Source organism: Corvus kubaryi, unplaced genomic scaffold, assembly GCF_017639235.1.
Source record: "Corvus kubaryi isolate FWS band 111438036 unplaced genomic scaffold, C.kubaryi_AGA036_p1.0 37312, whole genome shotgun sequence".
Classification (NCBI taxonomy): domain Eukaryota; kingdom Metazoa; phylum Chordata; class Aves; order Passeriformes; family Corvidae; genus Corvus; species Corvus kubaryi.
Window position 1 is genome coordinate 3,452,753 of NW_024581098.1, and position 16,887 is coordinate 3,469,639.

Sequence of the window (16,887 nt, forward strand, 5' to 3'; positions counted from 1 at the left end):
ACAAAGAAAAGACCATACTCTTGTAAGATACCAAAATTACATACTCCATAAAAGTGCTGGCCTACTTTAAGGGATTAAGTGTTTTGAGGAAGGGTTCACGTGGGGAAGATGATGCCTCCCAGTGCACTGGGCCAGAGGAAGTTCCCAGTTTCAGAGGTAGTATGGAAGAAGAGAGGGATTTACCAACAGGAACACACGTTTTCAATTAATTACTAGCATTTAAATATTATAAGTTAAAAATAATTAATAGATAAGCAGTTCTTACAAAACATGGAACTTCAGCTCATGAGACAAAAAGTCTGTTCAGAAGTTTGGCAAAAAGTGGTCACTATCAACGCATAAAAATACGGAGTTTTTCAATTTTGAAGTGATTACACTGTGCTCTTCTGGAAAACATGTATGCTGAAAAACTAACATTAATGGTTAATCTCTATTTTAGTACCATGTTCTCCAAGAAAAGAGTTCCCTTAGGTATCCACCACTAGCAACTAGAAGTCAAGAACTGTAAGAATACAACCATCTGGGATCACCTTGTCAGATCTTTGTCCTGCATCATCTTAAGCAAAAATTCAACCACTTATAGGTCAAATGAAAGCTAGCATAAAACAACTCTCTCATCCCTTAAAAACAGCCAAAGGAAAGTAAAGCATGGCCCTGTCATATCTTGCACATACTTTCTTCAAAAATTCTGAACTGAAGACAAAAATTAGCTGCTCCCCACAAGGCCAGCTTCAACTTGCCTTCCTCATTATCCTCTATCAAGCAGCTTTACACATCAGAAGTGGATAGTTGATAGGAAAGACACAGCACAGGGACTTGGAACATAAACTGAATCATGACTGCAGCTTCACAGCCTACAGATAAGCAAGAGTCTTATCTTCCAACCAAAACAATACGTGAAGCTTTTCTATGCAGTTAATTATCACCAAATAGAAGCAATTTTAAAATTAGATATAAGGAGGGGGGAAGCCATAGTTATCAATCTTCTGAGATTTCCCAGTAGAAACCTAATACACTCCTAGCAAGAGTAAATACTACCATAAAGATATTTTGGCAGTAATCCTAAACCTCCAGAACCTCTTGGTATTTGGCATATTTTGAAGTGGGGTAAAATAAATTTCATGGTCTTTTGATTATCCACACACTCCATTAGATTCTAGATATTTAGTAAATACCACAAAAATGATGATATATCAACATTTGGCTTTTTTTCCCCTTCCCTCACCATGAACTAGGCCACAAAATTAACAGGCCTTTCTAAAGAATACCCATACAGCAAATGACCTCCTATAGTGAATAGTACTTTTCTATTCTCTCTTGGAAACCTCTCGGCTTGCCTGCAGTTTTTTTCTAGCAGTTTTTTCCCTGGAAAACAGCATATTCAAAGTAAAGCAAAACAAAGACTGCAACAGGCAGAGCAATCACTGGGGATTTACCCTCCTGCATACACTGAATTCCCAGAAGAAAGTTTACTGGTGAAGGTGACCATCCAGCAAAATTCCCACACGGCGGCACTCCAGCTAGGATGGGGGAAGGGGAAATCTGTAGAGACAACCTGAGACTCCCAATGTACCAGCATCTTTTGTACTAGCATAACTATTCTGGTTAGATTTAAAAACTTTTTATTACAGTATGGTTGCATCCCAAAAACCCTCTCATGAGCATCATTTAGTAATATGAACGTGTCTCATAACATTTATCCAACTTTCCATGTACACTGGGATCAGTCACACTGGTGTAATAAAAACAGGACAACTTTTACCACTTGCATAAATCTCAGTTCTGTTTCCACAGCTTTATGCAGAGTGTGTAGTCTCTTCTGACACTGCAGCCTGGGACTTAGGCTATATAAAGTAAATTCTTCAAAACCTGAAAACACTTGGCTAACCCTTGCTGAACTCTGAGCTACAGACACTAGAGTGGGACTGACACCCACAGGAGCCCAACAAGAGCCGGTCACATGTGTTGCCACAGCCAGACCTGCTGCTTCACAGAATCAATTAGATCGGAAAAGACCTCAAAGATCATCAAATCCAACCTATGACAAAACACTACCATGGTCAAGTAGACCCCTGCACTAGGCGCCACATCCAGTTTTTCCTTAAACACCTTCAGGGGTGGTGACTCCACCACCTCCCTGGGCAGCCCATTCCAATGTCTGATCACTTTTTCTGTGAATAAATTCTTCCTGAAGTCCAACGTGAGCCTCCCCTGGCACAGCTTGACGCTAAGTTTGTCCCCTCACTTGTCGCCTGGGAGAAGAGGCCAACCCCATTTGGCTGCAGCCTCCTTTCACAGGCAGCTGTAGATAGTGATGAGGTCCCCACTTTTCTGCAGGATAAACACCCCCAGCTCCCTCAGCCGCTCATCGTAAGACTTGTGCTCCAGACCCTTGCCCAGCTCCACTGCCCTCCCCTGGACTCGCTCCAGCACCTCAATGTCTTTCCTGTAGCGAGGGGCCGCAGACCCGTCCCACCCTCCAGCCCCGGCAAAGCAGCAGGACCCTGCGATGGGGCTGATTCCTGGGAAACTGGAGGCTGCTCTCCCTCCTGTGCGAGCAGGACGTCCTATCACACTCCATCGGCACTCACTCGTGAGCATTTTAATACCGCACCGATACATAAACGAGTCCCCGTGCCCATGGCCCCCGCGGGCCGAGGTTCCCGGGCCTGCGGTGCCCTCTGCCGGGCTGCTCCAGCACGGATCCCGGCTGCTCCCGCCGCTCCGACACCCACACCTCCTCCGGCCGGTGTTTCCCGGCTTCCAGGCGAGCGCTGCCCCTTCTCCCCCGGCTGGGCTCCTCATGGGGGGTCACAGCCCGGCCGCTCCGCTCTGCCCGCCCCGGCTGGGGCTTCTCCGCCACACTCCGGGGAGCGCTGCCGGCGCGGGGCTCCCTGGTGCGGCACCAGCCCCCAGCACCAGAGAGAGGGTAAATAAATCACAGTCAGTCAGGTTGGAAAAGACCTCTGAGATCATCGAGTCCAACCTTTGAACAAACACCACCATGTCAACCAGACCACGGCACTAAGCGCCACGTCCAGTCTGTGCTTGGACACCTCCAGGGACACTGACCGTGGGCAGCCCATTTCAAATGTTCCTTTGGCCCAGGGTACTGTCACATCTCAAGTCTTTTCACACAGGTCATTTCACTGTAAGATACTAATTAAAGATCTATAGTTGACACAGAATGCCTTCTTTTGAAATAAACTTACATTTTCTGCAGTAAAGAAAAGTAGCTACCACATTTTAGCTAGTAAAATTCAGTTCCTACTGCCTTCCCTTTCTGGAGCTTTGCAATCCTCATTACTGAGAAGGGAGTCCTGCATATAGTCCTCTACCTCATCATGCTCTATTCCCAGTACCTGGAATTTTAGATAGTCACAATTTCAAAGTACTAAAGAGGAATAGGATATGGTCTCACACCCACCACACGACAGGAAATTTGGGCACCAATTTGTCACTGGCAGCCAGGGACTGTAGAGAGTCCGAAAGATCACATCTCTGGTGAGAAACCCACCAACTTGATGACTTTTTGCACACACATTGAAATATAAGAAATTCAATTTTAATATAAGAACAAGCTGCTTTACTGCAAGGGTGACCGAGCACTGGCACATGTTGCCCAGAGAAGTTGTGGAGTCTCTGCTCTTGGAGATACTCAAAACTGAACCAGACACAGCCTTGAACAGCCAGCTGTTCAAGCCTGCTGTGAGCAGAGGGGTTTGACTAGGCATTCTCCAGAGGTGCCTTCCCACCTCAGTCATCCTGTGATTCAGTGACCACACTACCAAGCTCTGTGTAAGGGGCTTGGTTTTGAGGGTTGGCAGTCAAAGAAAGTGCCTTGAAGTTCTTGTGTACAGAATTCTTTCTGAAAAGGTAAGATAAGCAAAATCCTCAAATTCCCCCAATTCAAATGCAAACAAATATGAATATATTCCATAATTATAGCAGCAGGTTTTTTTCTTAGACTTGGAATGGTTTCTCACCTTACAAAGCTCATCACTCTCCTCTTTGACAGGCAGAGAACTAGTATTTGTGCAAGAGTCCGAGTCTGATATCTCTAGTGAGCTGTCCTCTTTTTCTGACCCATCACACTTATCGGTGGAATCAGTATCCTTCTCCCAGTCGATGAGCTCCAATTCATCTAAAATAGAATATTGGTAAAAAGAGGTTTTCTTAATCACCATCTATTATAAGCATGAAGTGAGAATAATACTACAGCTATCCTGAACTTGGGAGAAGAATTGCAACATTATTTTTTACTTATGTTCAACTGATCTTTAAGTATTTTGTGTCTCATAAAAGCTAAATCCTACTAGGAGAAAATATCCTCTGAAGAAAGATAAAAATTACATACATACAAAAAAGATTTCAAAGTATTGTCTGCAAAGAGGTAGTACATTTAACTGCATAGGTAGGTAGTGTGCTCTTTGTAGTTTAGTTAATATCAATTTTCCCACGGTTTAGTTAGGGGGCTTTTTTGCCCAGTTGCATTGGATTTTCCAAGCATATTTGTTCAGAATTAACTGTTCTAAGCAAATGCCTTAAACAGTGTTAATTAACATCTGCTATTAGTGGTAACCCTCACAGAGGAATGACAAAACTAGTTGAAATGGTCACCTCCTAGAACACTATGCCTGAATATACAGGTCTGCAAATCAAATCTCTAAGCACAGCAAAGAGAGAATTGCTGATGACAAATTAATAGAAACAGGCATAACAAAAGATGGAGCTAAAAAAACAACAAATAAAAAAGCCCCAAACAAACTCACAATTCAACAGCAATAAACAAAGAGATGCAGACAGAAATGCAGAACTTTTCCTTCCACCATCCCCATGACCACATGATATTTAATGCAACTCCAAAAGCCCATCTGTAACTCCAAGGATCTACTGAAGGCCATGGAAACCTGAGCTGTGGTAGCACCCTCATCACCCTTTAGGTACAAGGTACTGAGAGAGATAATTTCAATGTGTTTTGTACAAATGAGCACGTTCGAAGAAGGGGTGAAAGCTTTTTGAGGGGTTGCTTTTTTTGCTTTGTAAATGTCATATTTCTAACACTGGAATAGTCATGTATAGTGGAGAGGCAGCAGAGAAAGGAGGCACCTGCACAATGCTCCAGGCATCTGTACATACCCCTGGAACTGTGGCATCACCTTCTGTACTTGGCAGTGCCACTATAATCTAAATCACTAGTTTCTACATCCAACTTCCGAACTCTGAAGTCACCCAGACAAATAAACACACAGCTGTAGCATTGCCTCCTTTTACACACACGAATGCATTTCTGTTTCTATGAGGAAGCTTCATCAGAAATTTTAAACACAGGCATCAGCAACCAGATAGCACAAAGAGGTTCCTCTAGAAGCTGTGTGACAAGTTGCATGCACCTTGTGACAACAGTATCAATTCCTTGAAAAAATAAAAGGCAGTCCGTTTTATCCTGTCACACTGAAGTACTGACGCTGTGCCTCTTAAAGTGAACTTCACATGAAAGGGAACATCTCTTTTAAAAATACCTTTTCACCTACTGTGGCCACACCTACAACTGTACCTATATATGCACACACAGAGGCACACTATGTACAATGCTAAAATCAGTGTATATGATGGTCGCTTCAAAAAACATGGAAATTACAGTCCTTCTACTCCCCATTGCTTTCAAGATATTTTTCTTCTAAACCCAAAAATATGACAATTATTGGATTTTCTCAGTAACCTTCAAGCAGATACATAACACATCAGGGTTTCTTCAACTACACAGAGAAACCAAATTTTGCTATCTTACAAGATTAAAAAAAGTCTGTGTATTGTCTCTTAAAAAAAAAAAAAAAAAGAGAGAAAGATTAAAACCTGCAGGATATACCTGCAGGGGACAAGTGAATTATATTAATGGTAAGTCAGCAACAGATTGCAGTTTAGAAAATGAACAGTCCTTCCTTTTGAAAAAGAATAAAATGACTAGGAATTACAAAAGATAACCATCAGATATGTCAGTGACAGTGTTATATAGGTGGTAAAAACATAGATGAAAGGAGGAAGATTTTGCAGTTTTGTTTTAAATCTAAGGAACATATTTAACCAGTGTCACACACGAAACAAAAAGTCATCAGTCAATCCATTTGCTTAGCTCAGAGCAGTGTTTGGATGCTTTGCCAGACATCCAGGATCCAGTCTAACTGCAATATTTCAGACCAAGCTGAAGTATTACAAAGTTAACCTAACTTATTTTTTACATTGGAAAGACTTCCTAACAAGTTCTAATGCAACTTATACATTATCCTAATTAACACATATAATAGAGCACACAAGCAAAGCTTTTTCTGTCTTCAGCTGCACTTTCAAATCAATTCCTCTTCCTGGTGTCATTTCCTGCTCCATCAATTAGAAAGGAAGTTCTAAGAACTAAACTCATGGCTGTTCACACAGTGCAGCTAACAGGGGAAGCAAGGAGTACTGTGTTTCAAAATGAAAATGCATGCCACAGAAGATGATGGTATCTGCAGCTGCAAAGTCTGCCATATCTAGTCAGCAGATGCAGACAACTGTGCTCCTTTACTCCAAGGTTTAAAATTTCTGTATATAATTTTTACTAAGAGCTTACTCTATACCCAGATGAAATTTAAGGAAAAAAATCCCGTCCAACTGATTTAACCAAAATAGGAATGGATCATGTAATTTTGTCAGGATGACCTCAAGAATATTTTCATTACCACCTTAAATTGACAGAAGGTTTCTTGTCAAATCATGCACTTCAACTTACCTTCACTACTTCTGTCCTCTAACAATAAATCATGTGTGCTAGGTGATTCTTCTGTTTTGGAAGCTTCACTTTTTTTGCTGTGCAACCTTGGAACCAATGTTTTATTTTCATCATCTGAAAAATCACTGCCACTAGAGGTCCATATTATGTCCTCAGCTTCCTTAGAGCTTTCAGCAGCAGCAGCTCCTATGAAAAAGCATTGCAAAGTGTTATATTGTTATATTGAAATGCAATTTTGTTGAATTTAAAATATTACAAATTAAACTGCACTACTTTTTAATGGGCAAAATTATCAAGTCTGCTACTACACATCAGAGATTAATACTGAAGCATTAACTCACATGCATTTCTTACACATACATGCATTATTTTCAGTTTAGTTCTCCATGACAAATGCTAACACTTCATTTTATACAATGAGGCTACCACTGTGTCCTTCAGCCGAGTGAGGACAAGTCATGACTGTCTGACATTTAGTCCCCCTACACACAGTCCTAACACTCCTCCACTCCCCCACGTGTACCCTTGTGAAATGCTAAGTGGTTTAAAGAAAGACTGTCCTTAGAATTCTGGGTTTGGGAGCTCTCTGACTTTATGCAATGAATAACAAAGGAATAAAAGTATTCTATCAGTAGAGATTACTCTCCAGTTTTCTCCTGAGAGAAAAAAAAAACAAACCTTCTCAGGTGTTACAAAGAAAAGCTGTTGTGCTTCTGAAGTAAGACATTTTAATTCAAAATACCTTCCTGAATCATTTTTAATAAAGCAAGGAGGAAAGGATTCATACTTAGCATGGAGCATACAGAACGAGGAATCATAGGAAGGCAGAACTTCCCACTTCATATCACTACTAAAATTTTATAAGTAAAAGGGAATTTAGACAATTATTGGGGATTTGGAATTAGGCAGATGGGCCCAGAAGAGAGAAACACAACCACATCTCCTCCTGCAATACAGAGAGGTGGCTCTTAGAAATCTAGAAAAGCTAGAACCCCAAAAGGTAAAAAAAAGTGCCCAGTAGGTCACCTACTTACATCCAACAGAAGCAGCACAACTGCTGGAGCAAGCAGAAATACAGACTGAAGAATACCACCCCCTCTTTCTTTCCTTTCCTCTGGGCTCAAAAAAAAAAAAGGAAAGAACTAGAAAGAGTCAGTAAGTCCTCCTCCTCTTTATTCTCCCTAGAGTTCTTTTTTTTAATGACAATATTAAGCAACTCCAAGGCATACAGAAGCCTGTAAAAGCAGGAGGTTGACAAAATTCTTTTTTTCTATCTATTGCTCATATTTACAAAATGTGTTCTCTCATGCCTGCTTGTCTGTCTAGAAGAAGACAGAATAATTTCACCCTTGATCTACACAGCTAAGGGCTATTTTTCATTCCCTCTTGATAAAAATGTGAAAGATTTAAATATCCCATCCTTGTTGTAATATACACCATATACAGCATTAGTGATGCTTCTTTCACCTGTTCCAAAGCAATAGCTGAGTGCCTGCAGCTTTGCAGAATAAATTTCTGGCACTCCAGGTGAATAGAAGAGCCCAACCACAACAGCAAGAGACTGAGCGTCTTATCAGAATTAGCTTCTAATTACAGTAACAGAAGGAAGCAACCAGTATTTTGAGCCAACTTCTACCCTAGTGTAGGACAAAACAAAGTAACAATATTCTGACAATGTTAACATGAAATAATCAAAACATACTAGATGCACTTTCAGCAGATGTTAACAGTGGTCCAAGACGCTTCTTAATCCTGGATTTCTTATTAGAAGGCCTCTGAGACTATATTAAAAAGAGACATGGAGAGAGATTTAATCACTGAGATATTAAAAATAATTTGAACATGTATCAATATATTCAAAGCTGTCATTATTCACCCACCACAGCAGAACAATTTCAAATTAATTTTTAAATCTTTTACAAGATTGTAATATAATGAGGTATTAAAGCATGACAACAGTAACATAAAATCTGAATTCTTATAGATTTGGAAAATACAAACTTTCTGTGACTATGACAGAAATCACATGTGACTCTCCCTTAAGAAGAACAAGAGGCAGTATTTTCAGCACTAAAAATGTCAAAAGCGGGCAGTAACAACATGCTTGATAAAGGATGTGCCCTATTGAAAGGTTCAGAAAGAAGTACTTGGTCGCCCTGTCTCTGATTTTAGTATATCCCACAAGATATGCAACACTGTGGCTGCTCAGTACCAGAAGAAGAAACAGAAAAGCAACCTGGATCAGCACAAAACACTTCCCATTCAGAGCTGGCTGAACATCTCTGTTCATGATGGAGCAAGACTTTCTATGCTTAATTCACTATTGCAAATACATTATTTAGGTCTAGCAAAAAATCTTCAGATGCATACTACAGTATTTTTATTCCATATTTTTTAGAAAATGTAGCACTCCATCCCAAATGTCAAATTACTTTTGCATCCTTTAGTGTATTATTGAAATTTTCTAAGTGATAAGTGCTATCTAGAAGACAACATATTAACATATGCTCAGCAAGTTACACTAACAAGTTAAGACAATGTCCTTATGTAACTGTGCTTGCCATTTTTTGTCTATTTTGACAGTTGCAACAATATGCTGTTAGTTTGGCAACAATACCAAAAAAAAGGCAACATCTTATTCAGTCAAGCATGGAAATCCACTGTCAGTTTGCATCTCTTTGTTACACCACTGAGGCAGCACTTTACCTCCAGCACTGAAGTGCTCTGAAAACCATCCCCACACCTAAGCCACGCATTGGAAATCGAAGCAGCAGACACTGATGTCCTGACATTTGATTTTTTCAGACGTAGGGGTGTCTCATCTGGGAATGGTATGCATTCTGCACTCCAAAGTCTCTTCCGCTAGAGAAAGGAAAAACAAACCCATCAAAAACTCTGTGTAGACATAATCAATTTCAAGTTAAATTTACTTAATCTAGATCGCCCCATGTATTTTCTGAATGTTTACAAACAAATTCCAATTTTTAATGAGCTCGGGAAAAAAAAAGTCTCAAATATTTGCAAGGATCTTTTATGTAGCACTAAATAACGTCACCACCAACGTCAGGAGTAAATTAAATTTTTGATAAGTACACTTTCTGTTGGTCTAAGTTACATCTCGTAGTACCTCACAGCTGCTCAATGAAGCTGAAAATATTATAGTACACAGGAACAGCTCAGTAAAATACACTTTAACCAAATAATGCCTTCAAAGTTGCATTTAATCCGATTTCATTTAGTATATGCAGGAGGTTAAACTAAGTATCACTATACAGTTCACCATTAAAAAATAACCAACCAACCAAAAAAAAACCACCCCAGACTCTTTCAGCTGTAAGAATTACATTTATTTTCATAACCATTTCCCCACCAAAAATGTTGCCTTCCCGTTACACGGGATGCCGGAAGTCCTTTGAATTATTAGATAAGTCATGAAACAGGATGCTGATTAGCACCCAGTGCCAATTTCATGCAAGAGATTGTAATATCTGAAAATAGCTGAAGATAAGAGAATTGCCTGTTATCACATCCAAAGCTATCTCTCAGACTCAACACCAGTTTATACACAGAAATTGAACTTGAGTATGATAAACATCTTATCCTGCTATGCTACTGAAACTTATCTTAGAAAACGCTGACTACATCATCTGTCTGAGTATTTCTGTCTTCTTCTGATATACTTTCTCTCAAGCAAGTTCCTACCTATAAATAATTATTACTCCAAAGTTAAGTTAATCAGCACACACATTTTCCACCAGGCTGGTCAATCAGGACTGTAACATATGTGTCAAACATATGGGCAACAAAAAAACCCCAAAAAGTAGAATCACAGAATATCCTGATTTGGAAGGGACCCAGAAGCATCATAAAAGCCCAAATCTTGGCGCTGCACAGCCCCAAGAACCACACCATGTGCTTGAGAGCGCAAGCATTTGGCACTTTTTGTCCGTTTTGTAAATGGCAGTGCGTCTTTGCTTTCCATAGGGTTTTTTTCAGTGCTCTTGAGAATGAAACAAGCAGCTCCCAGTACAGGGAGCAGCATCTTACTTCGCCCCTCCAGTCACACAGTCCTGCTGTGCATGTTAAGAAGACAGAGCAAAACAAACTCGCTTTGCATTTCCACTGATGGTAGCTGACCCTGCTAAGAGCCTCTTCCAAAAGTGCCGGGAGTATTTACACCTCGAAGTAACTACTCATTATCACCAAAGTCAAACTGTCCCCATAACTGCTCCCACAGATATATGAAAAGTACAGCCTCGAATCCGATGTGGTATTAAGTCTGGAATCACCAGCACTTCAGAAAGGACACGATGTCAAGTAAGGAAACTACAGCAGTTTAACAAAAAAGGTTAATGTTACAACACAAAGAGAATTTAAACACTGCTTCTCTCCCAGTGAAGCTGCTGGCCCAAGCCTCGATTTCCAGAGTGCTTAGACAGGAACCTCTACATTGGGCTATCCTCTTGGCAAGTGCTTCTGATGGTTTTTAACCTTAGTGCTGGGAGTCTTCCTTATATGACCGGTTTTGCAGCCTCTAGAAGATTTTGTGACATACATTTTGCAGACAAAGACTTACAGTATCAAATACAGTTCATCTGAGCTTATTTCTTGAATGGGACACTCCAGTTTTGAGGAATACATGTCTGTGCCAACAGCAGCACCACAGCTTGCAAGCAAGTTTACAGCATACCACTTTTGATGGTCAGTTAAAAGCAGAAATGGTTGCAAATAAGTGAAAAAGAAATGCACCTAATTGCATGCACAAAGAGTTGCATGAAACAGGCTTTGTAATGTACTTCTATTGTTAGGAAGCTTGATAAACATAGAACTAGGGAGTTACTCTCTATTAAGTCTCTCATCATGTTATTAAAATCATGACATTTCCTGACAGACAGCAAACCTCAATTTCTCTGTGCTGTGCAATACCAACGGAGCAAAGAAAGAGTGTGACATAAGAGGCAGGGGCTCAACAGCAGAACGTGGCAGCTGAGACATGGCCACTGCTGCACAATTGCCAAGATTTGGGATGGGAACACCATATAAAAATCAGCCGGATAAAGGCTACATGTTAGCTCCCTTTCCCTAAGTAAGAAGGGTTGGGATGCAAGCAGAAAGGATATGTTTACAGGCCACAAGGTTAAAAAAGCAGACTGAGTAGAACAAATAGCTGGGTTTATGCTTAGATGGTTACACTTCTATTTAGAGTGCAATGAGAAGTTGCACTGGAAGTGACTTTTAAACAACTGAAATTCAGAGTACTGGACAGTCATGACTGTGACAGGCAGAAAGATTTTTCATAATTAATGACTTAACAGCAGGAGTTTTATTTAATCCTGCACTTCCTTATCTGGAATAAAGGCAGGGCTGCTCAAGTTTTCAGAGCAGCACTACAGAGCTGTCTCAGGGCAGGTGGTTCCATGACAAACCAGAAACAACTGGAGTCCCCTCTTCCTCCTCTTCTTTTCAAGCACTTGGCACTCGTCAGACTCAGTGCAGACACAGCAGTGATGAACCAAACTGTCAGAAAACTTCTTTGGGAAGAAGGACTTGTTACCTACAGCTGGCACAGCAGCAGAAAGGATACAAGGATCAGTGGGACCACTCCAGCAGCTGCTTGACACCATGACAACTTAATTACAACCTGAAGAACCATCAGTACTACTGACAATTCTGGTTAATTAGCTTTGTTTCACCATGTATCCTGCTCCCCAGATTCAAGAACATCTGAGAGTTTCTGCTACCACCACACAGAAATTTATAGCCACTACAACCACTGAGAAAACCTGAAAATGGTCCCCGAAGTCCCAAACCAAAAAAGTAAAGAAATATATCCTTTACATGAAACATTCCTCAGCTACTGCAAATTTCTGGCAGACACCACTTGGAAGGAAGCATAAGAGAAGGACTTATGATTGTTGATATTGACAGCAGTGGCTTTGAGTTCTGTGCTTTCAATACAAATATCTTGCCACCATTTCCCACATCCTACATCACCTTAAAAAATGGGAAAAAAAAAAGAAACCTTAAAGACAAGTACCCCATCCCAAACTCCTTGTCAATTTATATCTCTCCATGTAAATATCTGATGTGAATTCGAGAAACTGGACCTACAGCTTCAATCCACAGTTACTGAGAGGGTCTGGGAGCAGGTGCAAGGGAGCTGAGAGCAGCCTGCAGGGACTCTGTTTGGCTCTTTGCCTTCAGACATGGTGGGACAGTGCCAATGCTGGGGACAGCACTGTCACCCTTCCCCTGCAAAGCCACCTTGCCACAGAGTGTGGTGTCCAAGGACTTCTGCCACAGGAATACATCTGCTGGCATCCAGAAATGGCAAGTTTTAAAGGCTCTTTGCTTCTGCTCCAGCCTGCTTCAATGCAGCAGAGAAATGAACATTTTAAGAAACTTACTTCTCAGGAATAAATATTTATAATGAAGCTAATCTGAAGACTGTGCTGTTCCCAGAGAAATGCAGCAACAACTGTGAGTTCTTTTAATCTTGAGTCACAAGGTTAACCATGTTTTTCTTTTAATCTAAAAGAAAAATGGGGCACACAAAAAATAACTTGTGTAATTTATTAAAGGAATTCATGAAGTGTCTAGAAACAAGGTACTGGAATTTTTTAAAAAATCACCAAATCAGGCTCAAAAGAGCTAAAGCATGTAGCCCTGGTGTACATCATAAAACCAAGATTTATTACAAACCAGAGTCAGACAAAGAACCTTGTAAATTGCGTAGGGTGTCAGAAACCAAAATATGACCTCTGAAATTTAGAGTTAAAAAGGGGAAGGCTAGGATGGCTACCTCATATATAAATTGCCATGACCTCTGTTCACAAAAGCATTGCATTTTGTCTCTGGAGTAGTTCCTTCTAAATGAGTGAAAAAAAAAATTGAGTTACTCCTGTTGGCGTTAGTGGAATTAGGACCAAGCCCCCCTCACAAAAGGCATGGCAAGCAACCCTTATCCCATTACTCCTTTAGTTATTTCCAGTGAGATAAAGGTAAGTCAGCCTACCAGGGTGCAGGTGTAAGGAAAAGGGAGGCACACCCTGAAAAAACAGTGAATATGCATAGTGATTATACAACAGACTACTGCAAGTATGGGGCCGGGGTGTTGGATTTGATTTTTAAATAGATGTTCCTGTCTAGAACATCTCCACTCAACCGATCTGTGTAATTACTTATGGCCAGGACTTGTTACCCAGAAACAGCCTGTATGAAGTCACTGGGACCACATGCTCAAAGGCTACTCCCTACAAGCCCTTTACAGTCCAGACAATCCCACTTCCTCAGAGTTGTTGCAAAAACCACGGGAAGAACCCCCAGAACACATGACCCAATATATTATTTACCCCATATGCAAGTGGCATTTCTTTGACACATCACTTTCTCTAACACAAAAAAGCAACATAAGCTGAAGGACAAAACTAGTAATTAAATGTTTCACTACACGAACTACTCCAGCTACTGGCTTGCAAATCCAAAAGTCAGTGACATCACTTAAACAGCACTCAAAAGTATTTAAATACAACTGTTGTATTCTTCCTGAAGAGAGCAGAATGAAAAAGTATTGAAAATCACAGCTCTAGTTTCCAAAGACTTTTTGTGTTTTTTAAAAAAAAATGTGAAGAGAACAATCACATAAAAGTACACAAATATGAAACACCGACCAACAGCCACCCTCATCTTTCACCTTTGTTCTCCTAGGCTTCATATAAAAGTACTCATAAACTAAAACCACTTTAACTTGTCTTGGCTTTCTAAAGTCCAATTTTAAGATAGTACAAAACTGACTTTCACAACAGGCATCCCATCCTCAGCAAAAATCAGCATTCCTGATACAGAGCTTTTGAAAGTCTAATTACTGGTTTAAGTGCTGAGATAGAAAGTAAAGTTGTAATTTAACAAGAAAACAGCCTTCACAATAAACACTCAAGTGGAGATTTAAATAGTTTTCAGGCTTAAACCTATAGTTGTATTTTTTTCCAGCCAAGATTATTTGTTTACTCCTATGAAAATCAGTATGCATATTTTCCAAAGATGATTTGCAAGAACACGCATGGTCCCTAGAAAGGTCCTCATCAAGTTGTAATCATTTATTAAAAAAAACCCTATACTGTATGATCACAGTCAATGATAGCAATGATAACATGCCATACCCTACCTCCTTCCACTCTCAGTATGCACATGGTAAAGAAATACTAAAACCAAATTAAAATCTCAAAATACTTTTCCCATTGCTATTGATGTGTGAGACCAAAATTTTTAAAACACTCTTTCAAAACCTTTCTTCATGCACATGATTTTTGCTCCAGTAAATGAAAGACTATTCTCATCAACTTATACCGAAATATATTAGATTACCATTTGAATGTCAGGATTTTTTAGCCTATGCATCCTTTTTTAAGCAAGAGTATAAATTATTATATGCTTACATTGAACAAAAAACTCTCATGGAATAAGAATACTACTGAAGTACACTTTGTATTAACAACTAGTGCAGAGTAGTTAGAACTCTGCAATCTATCAAAGCAGACGTATTTTAGTAAAGATTACACAAAATTAGGTTATCCAAAATGCTTAGGATACAATAACAGTATCATACATTTTTGTTACATCTTATGGCATGGGTTTTTAATCAGTTTAATTAATAGGCAGCAAGCAGGGAGGAGTACTTTATTTGCCCTTGACCAGTACAAGTTTTCATTCATAAAGCAACAAAGAACATTATCTTTGCCAGCAAAAGGAGCTACTATTATCACAAGCTGTCATCACATTGCAACAAGACTTGGTTAAATCTTGTTTCAGTTAAGTGTGCATTTTTTCACTAGTCGAGAACTTAAAACCTTTTAGAAGAAAACATGTATAGTGTCAATATGACAAGGTAATTTATGTGAAGTATAGTAGGTTATTCTTAAACTTGCTGTTGACATTTTCTTCCATTAAAATTTATTTTAAATGTGCTTATATTTAAAAAGCGGTTGGACATTCAGACCAGTACAGACAAAATTTTTAGGAACCAGATCTGTCATTTGTCAACTCTATAGATCAAACAACACTTGCAGTCCCACTTTCAGCAGTACCTCAATATTAGGCTAAGCACGGCTAATCAGAGGCAGCACATCCTAATTGCCACTCTGCGGGGAACCAAGCAAACTACCAAAGGAAAGGGACCGAAAACCAGCACGGGCGCTTCTCCTCCCTCCACTCCCAGACAGGGAAGCGAAGCTGCTCAAAACAATATCAATCCTGCCAATTCCCACAATTCTCTTTTCCTCTCGAGTTTTACTCTCCCTGCACTTTTTCCCCGACTGCCATGTAGCAAGGCCGAGCTCCCCTCTCCCTTCGGTGCAGCTGTGCCACGACGGATCTCAGTGTCGGTGTTGCGCAACCGCGCACGCCAGGAACGCGGGGAAAGGCCCGTGTCACCGCCCCGCGTTCCAGCGTGGCGGGTCCCCAACACAAGTATCGCCTTGGAGCCGGATATGAAAGGGCAGCGAGGGGACAGCGCGGCGGCTGCTGCTTTGCCGCCGCCACCACCAACACCCACCCCCGCGCCCCTCGCAGCGGGGCCGGGAGGCGCGGCTGGCCGGCGGCCGGAGCGCACGGCAAGGCCACCGCGAAGAGCCCAGGGAGCGCCACGGCTCGGCCCTGCGGGGCAGCGCTCCCCGGCCCGGCCGAGAGCCTTCTCCTCCCGTCCCGCCGCCGCCGGTACCTTCCCGCCGGGCATCGCCCCCGGCGCGGCGCCGCGTCCCGGTCACGTGGCGGGGGAGCACCGGGGGCGGGGCCGAGGGAAGCCCCGGCCCGCGCCCGCCCTTTGCAGCTTTGGCGCCACCAGAGCCGCGGCTCCTGATTGGGCGGGGTGCGGGTGACGTCACGGGGCAGGGCGGTGTTCCCGGGCAGAGGGGCGCGGTGCGCGCACGCGCGCGCGGGGCCGGCAGCCCTGAGGGCGCGGCAGCCGATCCGTGTTGGCGTGTCACTGCTCGGGGCCGGGGCTGCGGGGTCACTGCTCGGGGCCGGGGCTGCGGGGTCACTGCTCGGGGCCGCGGCTGCGGGGTCACTGCTCGGGGCCGGGGCTGCGGGGTCACTGCTCGGGGCCGGGGCTGCGGGGTCACTGCCCG

The 16,887-nt window shown here is 41.8% G+C and overlaps 1 protein-coding gene across 3 annotated transcripts in view; it reads right to left on the reverse strand.

The window, feature by feature from the left end:
- SPIDR (scaffold protein involved in DNA repair) overlaps positions 1-16,570 on the reverse strand; it is a 195,991-nt gene extending 179,421 nt beyond the window's left edge. For all 3 annotated transcript variants that reach the window (XM_042029052.1, XM_042029051.1, XM_042029050.1), the window contains exons 1-5: positions 16,482-16,570; positions 9,473-9,628; positions 8,469-8,547; positions 6,767-6,952; positions 3,987-4,144 (exon numbers count right to left, since the gene is read on the reverse strand). In XM_042029052.1, coding sequence (XP_041884986.1) covers positions 3,987-4,144; positions 6,767-6,952; positions 8,469-8,547; positions 9,473-9,628; positions 16,482-16,496 — 594 coding nt within the window. In that variant the 5' untranslated portion in view covers positions 16,497-16,570. The remainder of the gene's footprint in view (positions 1-3,986; positions 4,145-6,766; positions 6,953-8,468; positions 8,548-9,472; positions 9,629-16,481) is intronic.
- Between the last annotated feature and the right edge of the window lie 317 nt (positions 16,571-16,887).